Here is an 18,866-nt window from a genome sequence, read left to right as displayed (position 1 = left end):
GTAGCGAAAGATTAATAAGTAATCCAAGAAGTAATAGAAAATGGATGCAATATGCACTATTTTCATGAGTGCATTAGTAGAAAGCCTTTAGGCTATACTATCATACTATTGAATATGAGAAGTGGATAATAAACACTAAACATTAGACAAGAATAAATTATCACATTAAACTTTGCAATGTCATGCCAAAAAATGTATCATTATAAACAATGCCATGCGTGTATTATCATAAACCACAAGTTAAAACTTTCACAAAATAGAGTTGCATGAGGAGAAAGGGTTGCACTTGCTACCCATAGAATTGAGCGTGCCACTTATTAGTAAGGAGTAAAGAAATATGTTTGCATTGCAAGTGTTGATAGCACATTTCAATTGTCCTCCCTATCACCACCAAGTGTTGATAGCACATTTCAATTGTCCTCCCTATCACCACCCCAAACGAGCACATCTTGTTTGAGTCAATGGCCATGGGCTATAGGCATCTTCAAACTTGTGCAACCCTAGAGAACCTACATTTATAAGTGCACACAAGCAGTAAGATGTGTGCATGTGGAAGTACCAATACAATAACTATGTTAGTTTCTTAAGGGAATCAATTATAATGTTGACACATAAGTAAAGTTCTTCAAGCATGATAGAACTTACAACCCTTCTTTACTACCCAAACATAATAATATAGCATTTTTTGTTTTTAAGATTGATCACAACTTCGAATTCCATATTTAGAATTTGTTGTAGACAACTTAATAATTCATGCATTTTATTAAACTACTACCACTTTTTTTAGAATTACCTATAAGACATTTCCTATTATGTTAACCTTTGCAAAGTGTTAAGGCTCTCTATTATTTCTTATCTTTATTAGCTAAACATGAGTGAGTGTAATCATCTTGGCCCATTAGGTATGCATTCTCTCCTATGTCATGGCCTTGATTAATTGCTATTGTACCACTTATCATTATTGGTAATGAGCTTGGCAATGTGGCCATGCAAGCCCATGCTTCTTAATTTGGAGATGGGTTAGTACCCCTCTACTTTGATGAGGAGCCTAGTTAGCACATGCCCTCAGTAATGAGCTTTACCCATGGGCCATGGACACCCTCCTTCAAGATTTTAAGCTTCGTTAGCACCCAACCTCCTCGATAGTGAACTTGGCCTAGCATCACTCAAAGAAACAAAGTATTGCTTTTGTAGTTTTGATCTCTACTTTAATGAATAGATCATATGATCCTCTTTACAATGCAATGAGACATCTAAAGGTTTGCATCAATCACAAGTTTATTTTCATTGATATACCTCTAAAATCTATTTTCATTAAACACTTATTGTCCTAGTCATTGTTAAGTTAATTTGATTTCACTTCAAACATTTAATCATGTGCTAAAAAGGTTCTTAATATATATTACTTTGCTCTCCTCTTCATCATTTATGTGCTTACAAACGAACCCTCCCCAAACATGAACAATCCCATTTAATAAGACACGTGTACCATAAAATGTAACCATAGCACATGGGTTCAAAAAAAAAGATTTTCAACCATCTTTACATATTTACATAGAAAAGTGCCATATAATGATATTATTCACAAATTGAATTGACAAGGGACATGTTTTATTTAGAGAGAATTATAATAGTATTTTTAAATATGCCTTGAACACGTGATATAGAGAATTTACATATAGTGAAGCCCCCGAGCTCTTCCCAAACATGAATAGTCCCATCCAACTAGACAAATGCACCATGATCACATACATATAAAAAATGGTTTCTTGTGATGCAACCTCACATACATACATACACCTTAAATACCATATATTAGCACCACCACCACATCCTTACAATCTAAACGATTTGAAATGTAAAATGTAAATTTAGCTCACGCTCAACTTATAACAACAAACTATGAAAATTTACCTTACATGTCTTAAGAGAAAGAACCCTAAACCTCCAAGAGCCCCATTCCACATAAATCATTAAGGCTAACTAAGACAAAAAGTAAATGCTTTTCAAATTAGGCCAATTAGACATACTTATACCAATTTGATTTTCATTGTTTCCAATTGTATGTTGGTACTTCCATGATTTGCTTTCAATATCAAGTTATGGCCAAAAATCTCGCTAAGCGAAAAACAAGAACAAGGAGATAAATCAATATTTTAAAAATGCAATGGCATATCAACTCCAACATCTTCATGACCTCTATCAACACAACTTTTGAAATTTAGTTCAAGCCTTACTTGCTAATAATACTTCAAAGACTAAATTTTCTAGCGCACCATGTATAGGAATTTGAGTAAACAAGAAGCTCATTGTGGAAGGAATGGTAGACAATGTAATTAGCACATAGAATAAATAGACAAGTAATTTTGAGACTTAAAGTCAAGGCCAAAGTGACAAGTTTAATAGTTTGCACTAACTTAGGCCTAGACAACATCAAAAGGCACTTAATGATGAGCCCTACTTCAAAAACACAATCCTAGAATTGCATTCCAAACCACCTCACTCACCAAATCTCATCAAAGTTTGTTCAAAAATGCAAAGGATCCTAAGACCATACCACTACAATACATAAACTTTCACACAAGCAAACTTTCTTTTTCTTAGCAATGGTGCCAAAAGAAGGTTTCCTCTAGCCCATGACGAAAGGGGATGAAGGCAATTAGTAAAGTCAAGGAACAAAATTAGCTACGCTTACTCAAACGTACCCATTACTCCATAAGCATCAATTCTCTTGAGGAAGTGATATACTTACATTATGAGGATGCATCACTTTCAAGTGCTAATGTTGCAATATTGTTTCATCCACTTGTGTGCTTGATTAGTGTTTGACATAAAAATATGTGAATGTGGTTCTAAGGCTACCTTTTCCAAGCACTTACATTACTACTCAAAGCAATCGCCTACTTTACCCCATGCAAGCAAGAAAGTCACTCCCATATAATGATAACGAACTTAAAGGAGGATGAATGAGAAGAAGCAACTATGGCAACCAAAATTTACACTTCTATAACTTTGACCCCTTGTATTTTATTTCCAAGTACTCTCTGCTGAAACTCTGAACCCTTCTATATTCTTTTCAAGCACCATCTTATATTGATCATCGTTTCTTGCATGAATCTTTATCGATACTATTGCCTTTATTGCAGAGGGTATAAATAGCCAACATAGTAGCTTTTCTATTACAGACTAAACTTAAGAATTCTACAATTTGTCAGAAATCTATGCTTCGAACATATTTGGGAACCCTGAGCTCCATGTAACTTTCAAGATTTGTCAGAAATCTATTCACAAGATTTGGGAACAATTTCGAAGAGTCTTTCTGTCAGAAATCTACAATTTGGGAACAATTTGTCAGATATCTCTTCACAAGATTTGACTGTAACGTTGAAACGCACCTGATTCAGTCACACCTCCTAACCTTGCGGTAGAGCTCTGATCGAAGCAAACGTCTCGAGGTGCCCCACATGAACCGTCCTGTGAAGCTTCCAGCTCCCCATATCACAATTGTCAGGTATTCATGAAAGCTCGTCAACCTTTGCGCAAGAGCCAAGTCTCTGTCCCTCCCCATAAGGACAGGGTGGGTCTCGTGACGAGGCATTGAGGGTCCCACCATGGCAGAGTCAGTTGTGGCGTCATTACCGGCACTGGTTGTACAATGCCTTCTAGATACGACCTCCCCTTGAGGCTGGGGGGAGGAAGGCACACAGATAACACCCTGCAGGCCTCGGTGCCGGCCTGGTGATGCACTAACGTGTCCTCCAATTCCCCGTGCGTCACTTGAGGGCCTAACGACCGGCCCAATTGCATTACCAGGGCACTGCCGCTGTTCCAGATGAACAGGCTGAGGGGTGGGACCTTAGCCATTATAGTCATACCCTTCAGCCAAAAAGCTGCTAGTTTACAAGCCAGCCTTACAGCAGATGAATTTTACAACTCATTCAAAGTCCCCACCTGCTATTGCAAGATAGTGCAGAAGAGAACTTGTACAGCATCAGTCTGAGCTTGTAAACAGGTAGAAAAGCATACAGACTGCTTCAGAAGGTCTAAAAATTAGTCCACAGAAAGACTCTTCGAAAGGTTTGAAAGTTAACCTGAGCTCCATGTAACTTTCTTAGTTGGGAACCCAAACATATTTGCACAGAACCAATGTATATAAGAGCAGGTATGAAAAAGCCTAATGACTTGCTTTAATACTCGCATACATACATATCATGAACAGAACCATAGCATAGGGCAGAGTAATAAAATCTGTAACAAATCCCGCAATCCAAAGACCCAAAAGAGTAGCAGCCAGTGCAACATCATGGGCCTTGCCATAAAGCCAACCTGTTGTTGATATGCCATACTGTAGAGCAAGACCCCTATGTCCACCAATTAGCCAGGCAACTACACATGCCAACTTATACCAAGCTGTGTGCTCTTTATTAAGTGGCATGAAAAAGACAAAGTATGTCAGTGCTAATTGAGCTCCAAAGGCATTCCATATAAACGCTACAAGAGAAAAATTGAGGAGGACCTTAAGAAAGGACTTTTCCCAACCTACAATCAGATATGGACTCCGAGACTTCATTTGTGCATCAAAATCATGTTTTTCATCCGAATACTTGCAATTCTTTTTAGCTGTGTTATTGCCAGCATTCTTAAAGTACTCATGTACATTCTCTCCTGTTACTCCTCTTGCTGAACAGTAATCCCATGCATCTTCATTATCAATAGTTTTCCAGGGAAACTTTTGTTTCTGTCGATACATATTCCTGATACTTGCTTTTCTTTCTCCGTTATAGCCTGATGGATAAGATTTATACATTTCCCTGGTACGCCGTTGCATTTTTAGAGAATGATCATATGCATTTCTGGTAGCATTGTTAGATAATATCTGAGAATAAAATGCACAATCAGATACTCTATAGCGATATGCTGACCCTACAAATTGCAAAAAACCAAAACAGCTAAGTCACCTCGTATGCATGACGTACTGTTTTGAACGTTTCAGGAGCTCCAAGTTCCTTATTCACATCCGGATGGTACTGCAGAGCATATAAAAGGTTGTCAGAAATCATTGTCAGGATCAGACCTTCCATGCTAATTATTAGTCACATAATGCAGAACATGACATTTGAAAAGAGCTTAAGGCAAAACACCAGAGTATCTGAATGAACACAAGACTCCCAACTCCCAAGTTAGTTCATCCAGCTTCCCTAAAAAGTTGTACCTAAAAAGTTGTGCCCAAAAAGTTGTAAGGCAAAACACCACAGTATCTAAAAAGTTGTGCCTCCTGCAAAATCCCTAACATTTTGTGCTAGATGGGGAATGTATGAAAACAGAAATTTATTTGTTTGGTTAATGCTAATTGAGACTTGGAAAAAACAATAAATTATTATGTGGGACTATTGGGCGTCGTACAAGCATGTGTGAGTTGTTTGATGCTACGTAACGTGGTGAGATTGTTATGAGATGCGTTGCTCACGGCAAATGTGCAATGTGATGAGGCTAATGATGCTTGTCAACTACACGCTAAAGGTCAGCATTGCATTTTGGCACCAGATCATGGGCACATTTAACATGACCTATTGGGCATTGGGAGTGAGCAACATGAGGTAGATAAAGTGGGTAGGACAAATGAAGCGAGACACTTGAGCACTAATTGCAAGTAGAGCACATGGCGTTGATGATAAGCAGGTTGGCCTAGCTTATGCAAACTACTAGTGTGAAGGGCAAAATAATTGGAGCAACAAATGCCAAAACAAGCTTTCAACATAAGGATTTGTCGGTAAGGAGAAGAGCAACTAAGTGTCAACCTCAATAGCGACTATCATGAGGACATGTATTTTTGAAACCTCACTTAACATGTGGATTAATTTTTAATCACATGATTAAGTAAATGTTGCACTTGTGAGGTGCAATTGGGATTAGAGTAAATTTATGAGCCCGAGACTCGAGAAAATCACGGGATGTCAAAGGCAAAAGTTGCTATACGTTATGTTGCATAGGTACTTCATGGTATCTAGTGTCAATTGTTGGCCTAGGTCATTCATTTGGCCATAAGTGTCAGTTGGTGACACTAGAAAAGTGGCGTTTAATGGTATCTAACGTCAATCTAACCGTCAAAGATGACGCATAGACACTTGGGAATGGAAGTTACCTAGCCAATTTAATTATTGGCCAGTCAGATTATTTTTCAAGGCATCGAAATAATTATTAGATTAATTTTCAGTATTTAAAGACTGAAAATTAATATTTAATTATGGATAATGCTGAAAAAACCATTTGGGAAGGCTGTCACTTGTCAAAAATGCCCATGCAAGTCTAAAAAACGTCTTCAGACGCTAGAGAGAGGCATTTTTTGTGTATTCAGCTTGCAAGAGAGAGGAAAGAGATGTTGTTGGTTTGATTTGCAGCCATTAGAGGACCTTCTGAGACAGCCAAGGGTAGGAGAAGGCCAATCAACAACAGCTGACAGCATCTACAAGCCGTTGAGACAGGGCAGCAGTAGTAACTAACTGATTTTTTTCAGTTCTTTGCATCTACAAGCTATTGTGGCAGGGCAGAAGTTGCATTTGACTGATTTTCAATCATTCTTCAAGACAAAACTCTGAATTTTCTCTCTCTACAACTTTCTCTCTCATCTCCCAACCATTTCATAGCCTTGCTCCAAAGATCTCAACAACTTGTTCTCTCTTTGCATGTGGCTCTTCCTATGTTATGTTGTGCTTTTACAACTCAAGGTCAAGGATATCTTTGAGATATCTACTAACATATTCATATGTTTTGACATGGAGGGTTGGGGGATCCTTAAGATTGTTCACAAGAACTAAAAATGATAGTCTAGAAAAGGTATCATTTACCAACCTTGGCATTTCCAAGTGCGATAGAGGAAAGGTTGTAAACAATTCTAAAAGAATGTTTCCTTATTTATGTACGTGAGGAAATTACATGGGATCAAGTCTTTGGATCCCTCACATGCTACTATCTATTGTAAGAGGTGGTGATTCATGTATTCATTTAGAATCTGAGAGGAAGACACCTTCTACAGCTTCGAGACAGCCACAAGAACCAAAGAAAATGCCTAAGCCTTCTTTAGAAGAGCCCAAAATGCCTGATGAGCACAAATAATTCATATCCGTGGGACAGCAAGTGCAAATGCATGGCCAACTTGGTAGTGCCAATCCATGGGAACATGTGCAGCAAGGCAATTATGCATATGCAAGCATGGGACAGCAAGGATACTTTGGTGGTGGTACCATTTTTCATGCTATGATTGGACAAGCACCACATACGGGAATGTATGGCACGAATCCCTATGGTATGCAGTAGCCAATGCATGGCTCACAACACCCAATGTATCCGGGTAATGCAAGTGGAATGCCTATTCCGAAGTATGGCAGCATAAGCATGATGCTTGAGGCACAAAGCGGGCCATATGGATATGTATCAACACCTCCAGGGACTGATGGAGCATAAGGATTTGGTGTTGGTCATGTAGATGCTCCAAATAGTGCCAGTTTTTATGCAAATACAGCCAATGCACCCTTTTTGCAGCAGCCCATTTATGATAACTTGACTCCCATAGGTCCGCGGAAGGACTATGATGAAGGTGGCAAAAGCGCGAAGTTTGAGCCTTTTAGTGGTACACAAGATAGGCTGAAATCACTTGTTTTTTTTCAGCAGTTTGATGCAGCCTATTTTGGAGGCAACTTCATAGAGGCATCTAAGATATACAAGGCAGCCACATTTTTCAAGGGAAATGCATTGCAGTGGTGGTCTACACTTCTTATTCAAGGGAAGTCACCTACCACTTGGGTCTAGTTCAAGCAAATGTTTGCTTCAAATTGGTTGACAAGTACCTTTGAAGTAGACATTATGATAGCTTGGAATCAGTTGAATTCCAAAGACTGCAAAAACTTAGATGAGTATAATAAGAAGTTTTAGGATGCATTGCTGCCAATTACTTCTTATTGCACAGTATCCCTCCATGAGCAGGTAGAGAAGTATATTTGTGGTTTGCCAAAGGGTACTCCGGATTTTTGTATTAAGCCCACTGTTTCCAACATGTCTCACCTTATAGAAATTGCTACTACAACCGACACATTGCTGTGTGGAAAGGATGCAGGATTTCACGATGATGATGCCAAGTTACATGTCAAAGAGGCAAAGGCTAAGAAAAAGGGTAAATCTGAAAATAAAGCTGAAAATCAAGGCAGATCTGAAAATAGGGCTGGAAAGAGGAACAGACCGCAGCGAAAGAGTGGGAAAAGTAATGCACGACGTAGGGAGCTGATGGCCGCAAATAAATGCTATATTTGTGAATAGGAAGGGCGTATGGCACGCAACTGTCCTAATAAACAGCAAGTTGAAAAGGATGATAATAAGGGAAACAAAGGCAAAACCACTGCTGGTTTAGTGCTTGATGTAGTGGCAGATCAGCCTAATCAAGATAGTACTGAACTTTGCAAGACATGGGGCAAAATCAAAGATCTGCATGCATTGATTTTTCTTGCTCCAGGGGCACAGTCAAATTTCATCTCTCTTCATATGGCAGCCCGTTTAGGCATCAGAGAGAATGAGATAGGACTCATGGGTGAGATTCGTATGGCATGCAAGGGACATGTGACGTCTTGCTTGGTATGCCTTGGTGTCATCGTGTGCATGCAATGATTGATTCTCATGATAAGATTGTGACGCTCTTCCATAGAGGCAAAGTTCATACTTTGAATGTAAAATTGAAAGGGGAATCTGTCCCTGCTGTAGGTGTTGGCTCAGTGATGCATGCTATAGGCTGAAATTGCCTCCACATTGGCGGATACACAATGCCTTTCATGTGAGCTTGCTTAGGCCTTTTCGTGGTGATGTGCCAAAGGATATGTCTGCAAAAATTCAGCCTGAGGTTAAGGAGCTAGATGAGATTTTGGTACCTGAGCAGATTTTGGTACATAAGAAAAGAAAAGTCAAAGGTAACGTATCCAAGAGATACTTCGTGAAATTTCAGAATTATTCACCAATGGATGCCAAATGGATGGAAGAGAATGACTTGGCAAACCATCCTCAGTTGTTGCAGCTTTACCTAGATGCCTTTCGATTAGAGCCGACTTTAGTTTACGCTCCGTCAGGTTCAACAGAGCAAGGGTCCGAAGTATTGCCTGATGCTCAAGGGAGAGGTGGCACTTCCACTCCTCTAGTTATGGACAGCTCTCGTATGTAGTGGATCTCGGATGTATTCAGCATACATCCAAGATACTGCGTTGACAGTATGTCCATGATATCACTACTTAGTGTACTAGTCACTGTGAGATGTATGCAGATGAGTATGAGTTTCACCTGGGCACTCCAACTATACTTTTGTATCAACTTATGATCAATTTGGCATGAATTTGCCTCAATTTTGAGACAAAACTCTGATCAGTTTCAGCTCAAATTTTTATCAGCTTGAGAACCATTTATGGTCACTTTTTGGATTAGTTTTGCATCGGTTTTTGCATTGATTGCTCGTCAATTTTTGCGATGAGTTTGTGATTAGTTTGGGGTCAAATTTAAAGCAGTTTGTGATCAGTTCTCAGATCAGCAAGTGATCAGTTTATGATCAGATTATGCTCAGTTTTCAATGGTTTACATCTAGTTCCATGGACAACAGCATAAAGCCTGCCGAATATCAAGAAGAGAGAAATTTGAATATGCTTCAAAAAATAAAGAAATTACAGAGGTATGTAAGCTGAGTTCATGAGAAATGGTCAAGTCACATGATAATCTGGCAATGTTTCTGAGATTTTTTGTGAGTCTTATGTTACGTTCTATTGGCTGGTAATTTTCAGAATATATTGGGCATAAGGAATGGTTGAACAGCAATGCACAATGTTGTGTTCACTATGATGCCCTATGGAAATTTCAATGTAGTACTTTGCTTTTGATGCATTTGGCAATGCAATCGAGGACGATTGCAAGGATTTCAAGGGGAAGGGCTGTCATGAGGACATGTATTTTTGAAACCTCACTTAACATGTGGATTAATTTTTAATCACACGATTAAGTAAATATTGCACATGTGAGGTGCAACTAGGGTTAAAGTAAATTTACGAGCCGAAGACCCGAAGAAATCACGGGATATCAAAGGCAAAACTATAAGTTATGCCGCATAAGTACTTAGTGGTATCTGGTGTCAGTTGTTGGCCTAGGTCATTCATTTGGCCATAACTGTCAGTTGGTGACACTAGAGAAGTGGCATTTAATGGTACCTAATGCCAATCTAATAGTCAAAGATGGCACAAAAATACTTGGGAATGGAAGTTGCCTAGCCAATTTAATTATTGGCCAATCAGATTATTTTTCTAGGCACCGAAATAATTATTAGATTAATTTTCAATATTTTAAAGACTGAAAATTAATATTTAATTATGAATAATGCTAGAAAAACCATTTGAAAAGGCTGCCACTTGTCAAAAATGCCCATACAAGACTGAAACATCTTTAGAGACTGAAGAGAGGCAATTTTTAGTATATTTAGCTTGCAAGAGAGAGGGAGGAGATACTGTGGGTCAGATTTGCAGCCATTGGAGGACCTTCTGAGGCAGCTAAGGGCAAGAGTAAACCAATCAACAACAGGTGACAGCATCTACAGGCTGTTGAGACAGGACAACAACAGTAAATGACTGATTTTCTTCAATTCTTTGCATCTACAAGCTGTTGTAGCAAAGCAACAGCTGCATTTGACTGATTTTCAATCATTCTTCACGACAAAACTCTAAATTTTCTCTCTCTACAGATTTCTCTCTCATCTCCCAACCATTTCAGAGCCTTGCTCCGAAGATCTCAGCATTTGGACCCTTGGAGGCTGAGAAATTGCAAATCTCTCTATTTAAACTCTAATTTACAGTAGAAATTAGAGTTTAGTAGCACCCTTAAGAAACGTGCCAAAAATTGAAAGCTACAAGACTTAGACTTTTGAAGGCTAAAGGTGAATTTCAGCTAAATTCAGATGGAAGACTAGCCAACCATTGAATTTGGGGCATTTTCATCGTCTATGAAGTGGGTGAAGGCCAATTAAGTGCCGAATCAAGGGGCAAATCAGATTGAAAACTTGCTGGTCACTTTGGACAGCAAGGGAAATTTGGATTGCGAAGGGAATCAGGAGAATCTCATTGTAAATCAACTTTTTCTTCAATAAAGCTAAAGAAATACTGAAAGAGGCGCCAATTTTGGGGCCAATCAAGTGTGCATTATCCAAGATCAATGCGTAAATTTGTATTTTCAGATTTGCATAAATTGTTTGCTGCTGTAATTGAGTTGCAATCACGGATTAACCACCCATCCACGGAAGGAAGGCTAGTTTCAGCATGCAGTGATTGATACTCATGATATGATTGTGATCCTCTTCCATAGAGGCAAAGTTCGTACTTTGGATGTAAATTTGAAAGGGGAATCTATCCCTGTTTTATCTGCTTCTGCTATTTCCAAAGTAATGAAAAAATCATATTTCAACTTACTTAGTTTTCACTAAAGATAAGCAAAAGAGAGCAGCTAATCATCATAGGCATACTTTGCACTTTGCAGAGGGCGATTATGTATTGCTATGATTTGAAAAGGCACGGCTGAAAAAGATGAAGGGCAAAGAGCGATTGTATCCAAAATTGTCTATGAGATACTATGGGCCATTTCAAGTGTTGGAGAGGATCACTGATGCATGCTATAGGCTGAAATTGCCTCCACATTGGAGGATACACAATGCCTTTCATGTGAGCTTGCTTAGACCTTTTCATGGAGATGTGCCAAAGGATGTATCTCTTGAAATTCAATTGGAGGTTGAAGAACTCAATGAAATACTGATACTAGAGTAGATTTTGGCACAAAAAGAGAGGAAGATCAGGGGTAAGGGTTCCAAAAGGTACTTAGTGAAGTTTCACAATTATTCACCAATGGATGCCAAATGGATAGAGAAGGATGACTTGGTACACCATCCTCAGTTGTTGCAGCTTTACCTTGATGCTTTCCAGTTAGAGCCGACTTTAGTTCGGGCTCAATCAGATTCAACAAAGCAGAGGTTCAAAGTATTACTTGATACTTGTGAGGGAGCTAGCATATCCGCTCCTCAATAAATTGTAATGAACAGCTCTAGAAGTAGTGGATCGTGAATGTATTCAGCATACATTCAGGGTACTGTGGCTGAATAGTATGCACTACAAGGGAAGGGGAGAATAGCGACGCCGAGTTCCGACGCAAATTAGTGGCATCGTTGATACCAACGATACTCAGACAAAAAAACGCGGTCGAAACCTAAGCGCGGCATTTTGCGAAAGAGCGAGCGAAAGAGAGTGAAAGAAAGAGAGAGTCGGAGAGGGAGAGAGAAAGAGAAGGAGAGCTCGCCGCCGCCGCCGCACTACCGTTCGCGGAACAGAGAAGGAAGTGTACGAAGAGCGAAGAGGAGCCGTCGCGAAAAGGAGACAAAGAATCCATCTTCGAGCCTTTGCGGTGAGTACATTGCTTCCTCTTGGTTTGTTCTTGTTCTTTCTCCTTTTCTTTTATTTGTTTTTGTTGAGAATGAGGTGCATTGAGGGAGAAAGAGACGAAATGAGAGAGAAAAAGAGAGAGAGAGAGAGAGAGAAGAAGAAGAAGAAAGGAAAAGGAAGAAAGAACGAGAGAGAGAGAGGGAATAAACATGAAACATAATAAAGAGAGAGAGAGAGAGAGAGAGAGAGAGAGAGAGAGAGGGAGGAAGGGAGGGAGGAAAGAGAATGAATGAGAAAACACGAAGGGGTAGAGAAAAACCAAGAGAGACCGTAATCATGCAAGAGGACATTTCATGGTTAAAAGCTTGGTGAAAGAAACTCCCTACACCTTGGCACATCACAAGGGCCATTGCACTTGAGAAGAAGTAACCAAGTCTTCACTAGCGGGAAGCTCAACTCAACTCACTTGTTTGGACACCTTTAGGAGTGTTTTTAGAGTGCTAGATAGAGACAAAAGAGATTATGCCAACACTTTTGATACACTCACTTCCAAAGTAAGTGCTAAAGGCTCACTTCATACCTCGAGAAGTGAACTTGAGTAGTCAACCTAAAACTATTATTATGCTCACCTAGAACCATTTGGTGAGAACAACTCGAGTGGAGGTAGTACTAATAGTGATAGTCAAGCCCTTGGACCTCATGCAGCTAGGTCATCAAAAGTGACTACATCTAAGAGATGACAACCCTAAGAAGACTAGGATCTCACCTTAATTAGCCTACAAAATCACTCACAAGTGGTTGGATCATCAAAAAGAGAGTTCACACATTGTGTAGTATTGTAAAAATTGTGATTGAATGCTTGTTTGCATATGTCATAATTGAATTGGAAGTTTGAGCACCATCATCATAAAGATACTTGCATTTATACTGAATCACATTGATTGTGGAAAACAAAAGCCTAGTTGTGCATGGTACACCTACATACACTTGCAAGTTAGTAAATTTACAAATTTCTAATAAAGGAACACAAGATACATAAAGAAATAAATCAAAAAAAAATCACAAAATACATAAAGAAATTTGAGAAATAGAGAGACCAAATATTGATTGACTTTAGAAACCCCTACAATCATAGCTTAGACAAAGAAAATACACTGTGAAAAATGGACCTTATCATCAAAAATATTCTAAAGCTTACACACTATGCAACAAAGACCACATCACTAAATGAGCCTTACTAGCCAACAATGATAAATTAGGCAGCAATCTTTTTAGTACCTAGCATACGACACATCGAACATATCACAAATTTGGAGAGCAAGAGGTGTCTTCCTCAGAAGCCACCACTTCCTTACCTAAACTAATCACTTATTAAGACCGTAGTTATACAAGAGGGGGTAGAGAAATAAAGAGAAATGGGAGAGAACATAAAACAAAGAGCGCAAAGAAAGGTGCAAAGAAAGGGGGAGAATCAAAGAAATCAGGAGAAAACCAAGATGACAGTTGGTGTTACTTTTGTTGAGTTACAAGAGAAGAAATCCCTTCTCAAATAAATTCAGAAAGAAAAAGAAAATGAGAACAAAAACAAATTGTTTATTGTAACGTAGACAAAATGGAAAACGATAAAGGTCGCGATGTTCAAGATCACGAGGCGTATCTCAATCAGCGTGTCCCGTGTCCTTGCTGGCAATTAGACGAAAGCGTCGCTTGTCTATGGAACACGTACAATGCTTCAAAGAGTTTCAATCGGAGATCATTGATCAGGCGATCTCAGACTTTGAGCAAACGATAAGAAAAGTGTGTATCAATCATGCATTATATTCGTGAACTAATTGAAAATCATATACAACATTGGATGTGGCCGTAAAATTTATGAAGGGAGGTGACATCTCATCCCAAGGAGGAGTGCACCTATTGCAGCCAGTTAGAAGAGTTCGTGAGCGTGCGATGGATGGAGTGCCTGAGCCAATCCACCACTTGGAAAGCACTACCCAATCTATACCGTCAATACCAGAGTAGACAGGCGGCCTTTCAAACTTTTCTACAATCTTGGAGCCTCAGATGGAGGCAATGATCAAAATGCATTGATGCCCATTGATACTAAGACATCTAATCCGCTTAGAGAGAAAGCATCCATGCCCTTATATGATGGGTGCCGAGTATCTTGCCTGAAGACGCTACTTGCACTCCTAAGTGTGCAAGTAAAATATGGGTGGAGCAATGCAAGTGTGACCGAGTTGTTCAAGTACCTTCTATGTACGCTTCGTTGATTTCTTTTCTGCACCATTATAAAAAACAATTGTGCTTTTTTAAGGTATTTTATAATTTCTTTTCAGGTTGCTAAAGTATCATATATTACCACTTGAAAATATCATGCCTAAGTCTCGTGATGATGCACGGCATGTTTTACGAAAGCTTGGCATGGACTACAACAACATCCACGCATGTGTCAACGATTACGTGCTGTTGCGAGGAGAGTACAAGATATGGAGACATGTACTAAGTGTGGTGCTCACAGGTATCGACAAGACTTGCAAGGCAAACCGTCCCTCAGAAAGTTCTTAGACACTTTCCACTTATCCCCCATATACTTCACATGTTTCGTACACCATGGATTTCTACGAAGAAATGACACCTGATCCTTAGCTTGCTCATTCTTGGCCGCTACAAAGTCAAGAATATGGACGTCTATCTCCGTCCATTAGTCAATGAGCTTAAGATTTTGTGGAATGAGAGGATCGTCGTGGAAGATATGAGCAAGCACGATAGTCGACACTCCGCTAATATACGAGCCATTCTCATGTGGACCATGCATGACTTTCCGGGATTCGGGGAGTGCTCAGGTAGTAGGCTTCCGTTCTCGTTGGTCATATCTATCATAGCTCGTTCAAGTTTGTATTCACTAAATAGAGGTGTTGAGACAGGTCTGATTACCTCAGGTTATTATGCATGTTCATTGTGTGGGCCACAGTTAGACTCCCGAAGGTCACGAATATCAAGGACATGCCGCTTTATTGCCAAAGGGTCATGAACTGAGGAAAGGTTTTCTTAGATAACCTCCAACATGAATGAACACCCAAAGCTAGTACGAGTTGAAAATGATCCACACGGAGTCGCATCCAAATGGAATGCAACAGTTCTTGGTTTTCTACGAGTTGCCATATTGGACCCACTTACAAATCAACTTCTTGTTGGATCCAATGCATATTTTCAAGAATGTGGGAAGCTTACTTTGGGACTACATCACAAGAAAGAGAGACACTACAGGGACATGAATAGATTCGAAGAAGGTAGGCAAGATGGAGACACTTTGGCCACAGTCGAGTGCTGATGGTCGCTTGCAACTACCTCGCACTCCTAGGGTTTTATCACCTAAAGAAGAGCGTATTGTGAAGTAAATTATCAGGTCTATCTGTACTCCGATGGATATTATGCGTTCTCTCAGATTCACGTTTTCTAAAGATGACCAACTAACAAGGCTAAAATACCATGATTGACATAAGATATATCAAGTTTATACTACGAATAGATTGTAAGTGACTTGCGTATTTTGCTATTTGGAGTATAGTCATTGTTCGTAATGCTTCTTCATTTGTAGCAATTTGTATTACCGATCGCAATCGCAAGATGCCTTACTTCAAAAATACGAGAGGCGATTTACAAGTTGTCAAATTTAGTGCAATGGAATTCACAAAAGGAGATCAAACATCCTCTATTGAATCCGCAAGGTGAGGAGCAGTGGAGACAATCTGCCTCTTTGAGAAGTACTTGTCCACCAACATGCTCATGATACAAACCCACATCCTGGTGCATCTTATAGACGAAGTGAAGATTGCTAGACCTGTCCATACGCGATGGATGTTTTTCTTGGAGCGCTTCATGAAAACCCTGAAAGGCTTTGTGTGACAACGAGTTTGGCCTGAAGACGGCATGACTGAAGGTTAATTGGTATTTGAGGCGTTAATGCATATTTCACAGTAGCTGCCAACAGTAGATTCAGACAACAGTATGCTATGGTCGTTGAAGGACAATGATAGACTGACCGGAGATGTGGTGGTTGAAAATGGGGTAGAAAAAAGGATGGATGCTGCAATAGAGGAGAGAGAATCATTTTTGTATGTTGCACAATGCCTCCATGGAGACGTGACTCACTAGGTACGAGCAAGCCAGAAAAGATCGAGAAGAAACATAATTCGAATTTCGATATAGTCCGTACCACTGGCCAATTCGATATCCCGAGGGCATGGAGGAGATGCCGCGGTTTATATCTATGCAATGGTCGCATGGAGCTTTGATCGCAAGCTCTCACAAAGGAGTGGAGATCTCTACTGAGGAGTGGGAATTCTCAAGGGGATGTAGTCCAAATGTGACCACATGTTTTATAAGCTATCGTATCTAGATTTTGTATGTGACAACTAATTAATCGTTTCAATGAACAGTACAAAATATACAGTGTGGTATAGTCGCGCCAACGACATTTCTGCGTGGAGCGTATCGACAAAATGCGCTCCATAACGGATTCTGGTATCATGGCAAAGTTTGAGCAAGAGAGCCAACGGCAAGCCACGGATCCAAACATTGTTATAAAAGAGATTGAGTATTTTGGAAACTTGCAAAGTATTATCACGGTGGATTACTGTAGCTTCTCCATGATCCTATTCGATGTGCAGTGGTTCAAAGTAATACTGGAAAAAACCGAGGCAACTGTTTGACGAGGTCTATCTAGATTTCTCGAAATAGATTCCGAAAAAAGATGGACAGATTTGCGCAACACGTTTATATTGCCGGCCCATTGTGAACAGCTGGATGAACTCATGTTTTTTAAACTTCTATTACGACATGGTATATATCACAAATATTAAATCTCTCTTGTATGTGATTTTGAATGGGTAATTTTCTATCCAAACCCCCGACAACCTCGATGGTGGTATGTTGTACCTTCAGCTTCCCAAAGTGCAAGAGTATATGATGAAGCAATGTTTCCAGTGTAGATGAGGACAGTATACAGATAAAGGGGTGTTGAGCTAAAACATGCATTACTTGCTCATTAACCTCTAAACCAACCCCAAAACACACTAAAAAATGCTCTTTTAGAGTAAAACCCTAAAACGGGGAGAGAGAGTTCAGTGGAAACCCTTATTTTTGGGGCGCCCTTCCACATCTATAAATAGACAAGCTACCCCCATTCAACCTCATTCCGTGTGTGCAAGTTTCACACTCTCCAGTGCAGATTTCAATCATCAGTCTACCTCCACGTGGCTGTCCAGCCCTTGCAACTGCTGCCCCTTCTCCCTCCAGCCTTGCAGTACCCTGGCGCCTTCTTCCAACTGTCACCCACTGTCAGGCACCATCTCCCAGGCTGCCTTTGGCTTCCAGCTGCCATCGCCAGCATCTTCAACATCAGGCGACATCCTACAGTCTGCATTTGCATCCTTCTGGAGTCGCCTGGTGTCATCTCACCATTCTGCAGCTATCGCCTCTGTCTCTGGAGCCCCTGGTGTCAGCGTTTTGCAGTTCTCTCTCTCTTCACACTCCGACCGGTGGTCACAAACTTGGGATCCGTCTCTGATGGACGTCACACTCCGACATTGCTCTATCCTTGAGCACACCGTACACTCGTACATTCATTTACAGCATTCATTCACTTCAGAGTTGTGTTCTCTCTTTCCCTTCTTCTGTTTATGTTTGAGTTTCTGTGTTTGAGTTTTGAGTTTTGCGTTTAGGGTTTGAGTTTTGCCCTCTGTGTCTGTGTCTATCTCTTTGTGTTTCTATCGTAGTCGTACACTCTATGTGTCCTCAGTGCAAACCTAGCAGTTTTCTTCATATGGTATCAGAGCCGGTGCTCTTGTAAAGAGTATCCTATGGATCTTGTGGAGAGCTAGTCTTTGTGCGAGGCACACAATACGACTCGTAACCGAAACACAATGTCCCAGACACCTTCTCCAGTTCCTATGATGTCTTATCAAGCTCCTCCATCATTAGAGGCCCTGAGACGGCATTATGGACTCGGTAAGGAGGACGACACTCCACCTTCACCAAATTTCACTAACATGACAGAGGACTTTCAGGAGTACTATCGCAACAAGTACGGTGATGTTACACCTCTCCTACCAGTTTTACTACCACATTCAAACAAGTTGGTGAGGTTGGTCACCTCTCTGATCATGGAGGACATACAACATTTCGAACGTCTGGCGATCCATCTTCATCATCTCAGCCAGGTCCAATGTCAGGTTTGTATAATTCTTTTGTGTTGCATGATTCAAAACCCTCGCATGTTTCTTCTTTTGATGTACAGGATCCGGATGGCTTTGCGTATGTGAACTTCAATAGAGGGAGCTTACGAAGCAGACGAAATTCAGATACATCTACAGCTTCTGTTTCATTTGAGCATATCACACACACTTCTCACTTCCCTTGTCACCAAGTGGT

The 18,866-nt window shown here is 40.1% G+C and overlaps 1 protein-coding gene across 4 annotated transcripts in view; it reads right to left on the bottom strand.

The window, feature by feature from the left end:
* Positions 1-3,007: 3,007 nt before the first annotated feature.
* The window catches only part of LOC148027098 (Chaperone DnaJ-domain superfamily protein), a 39,858-nt gene continuing 23,999 nt past the window's right edge, over positions 3,008-18,866 (bottom strand). The window contains exons 2-4 of one of the 4 annotated variants that reach the window (XR_015692937.1): positions 4,959-5,027; positions 3,419-4,876; positions 3,009-3,330 (exon numbers count right to left, since the gene is read on the bottom strand). Coding sequence is in view for 2 of the 4 variants with exons in the window: in XM_087691631.1 (XP_087547757.1) it covers positions 4,175-4,876; positions 4,959-5,027 (771 nt within the window). In the remaining 2 variants the exon portion in view is untranslated. Of the gene's footprint in view, positions 4,877-4,958; positions 5,028-18,866 lie in introns of all 4 variants that reach the window. The other 3 variants (XR_015692936.1, XM_087691632.1, XM_087691631.1) reach the window with 3 other exon arrangements.

The sequence above is a fragment of the Lygodium microphyllum genome, chromosome 13 (genome assembly GCF_053477565.2).
Source record: "Lygodium microphyllum isolate KBCC chromosome 13, Lygodium_microphyllum_v1.1.10, whole genome shotgun sequence".
NCBI lineage: Eukaryota > Viridiplantae > Streptophyta > Polypodiopsida > Schizaeales > Lygodiaceae > Lygodium > Lygodium microphyllum.
This window is presented reverse-complemented; position numbering and strand designations above follow the sequence as displayed.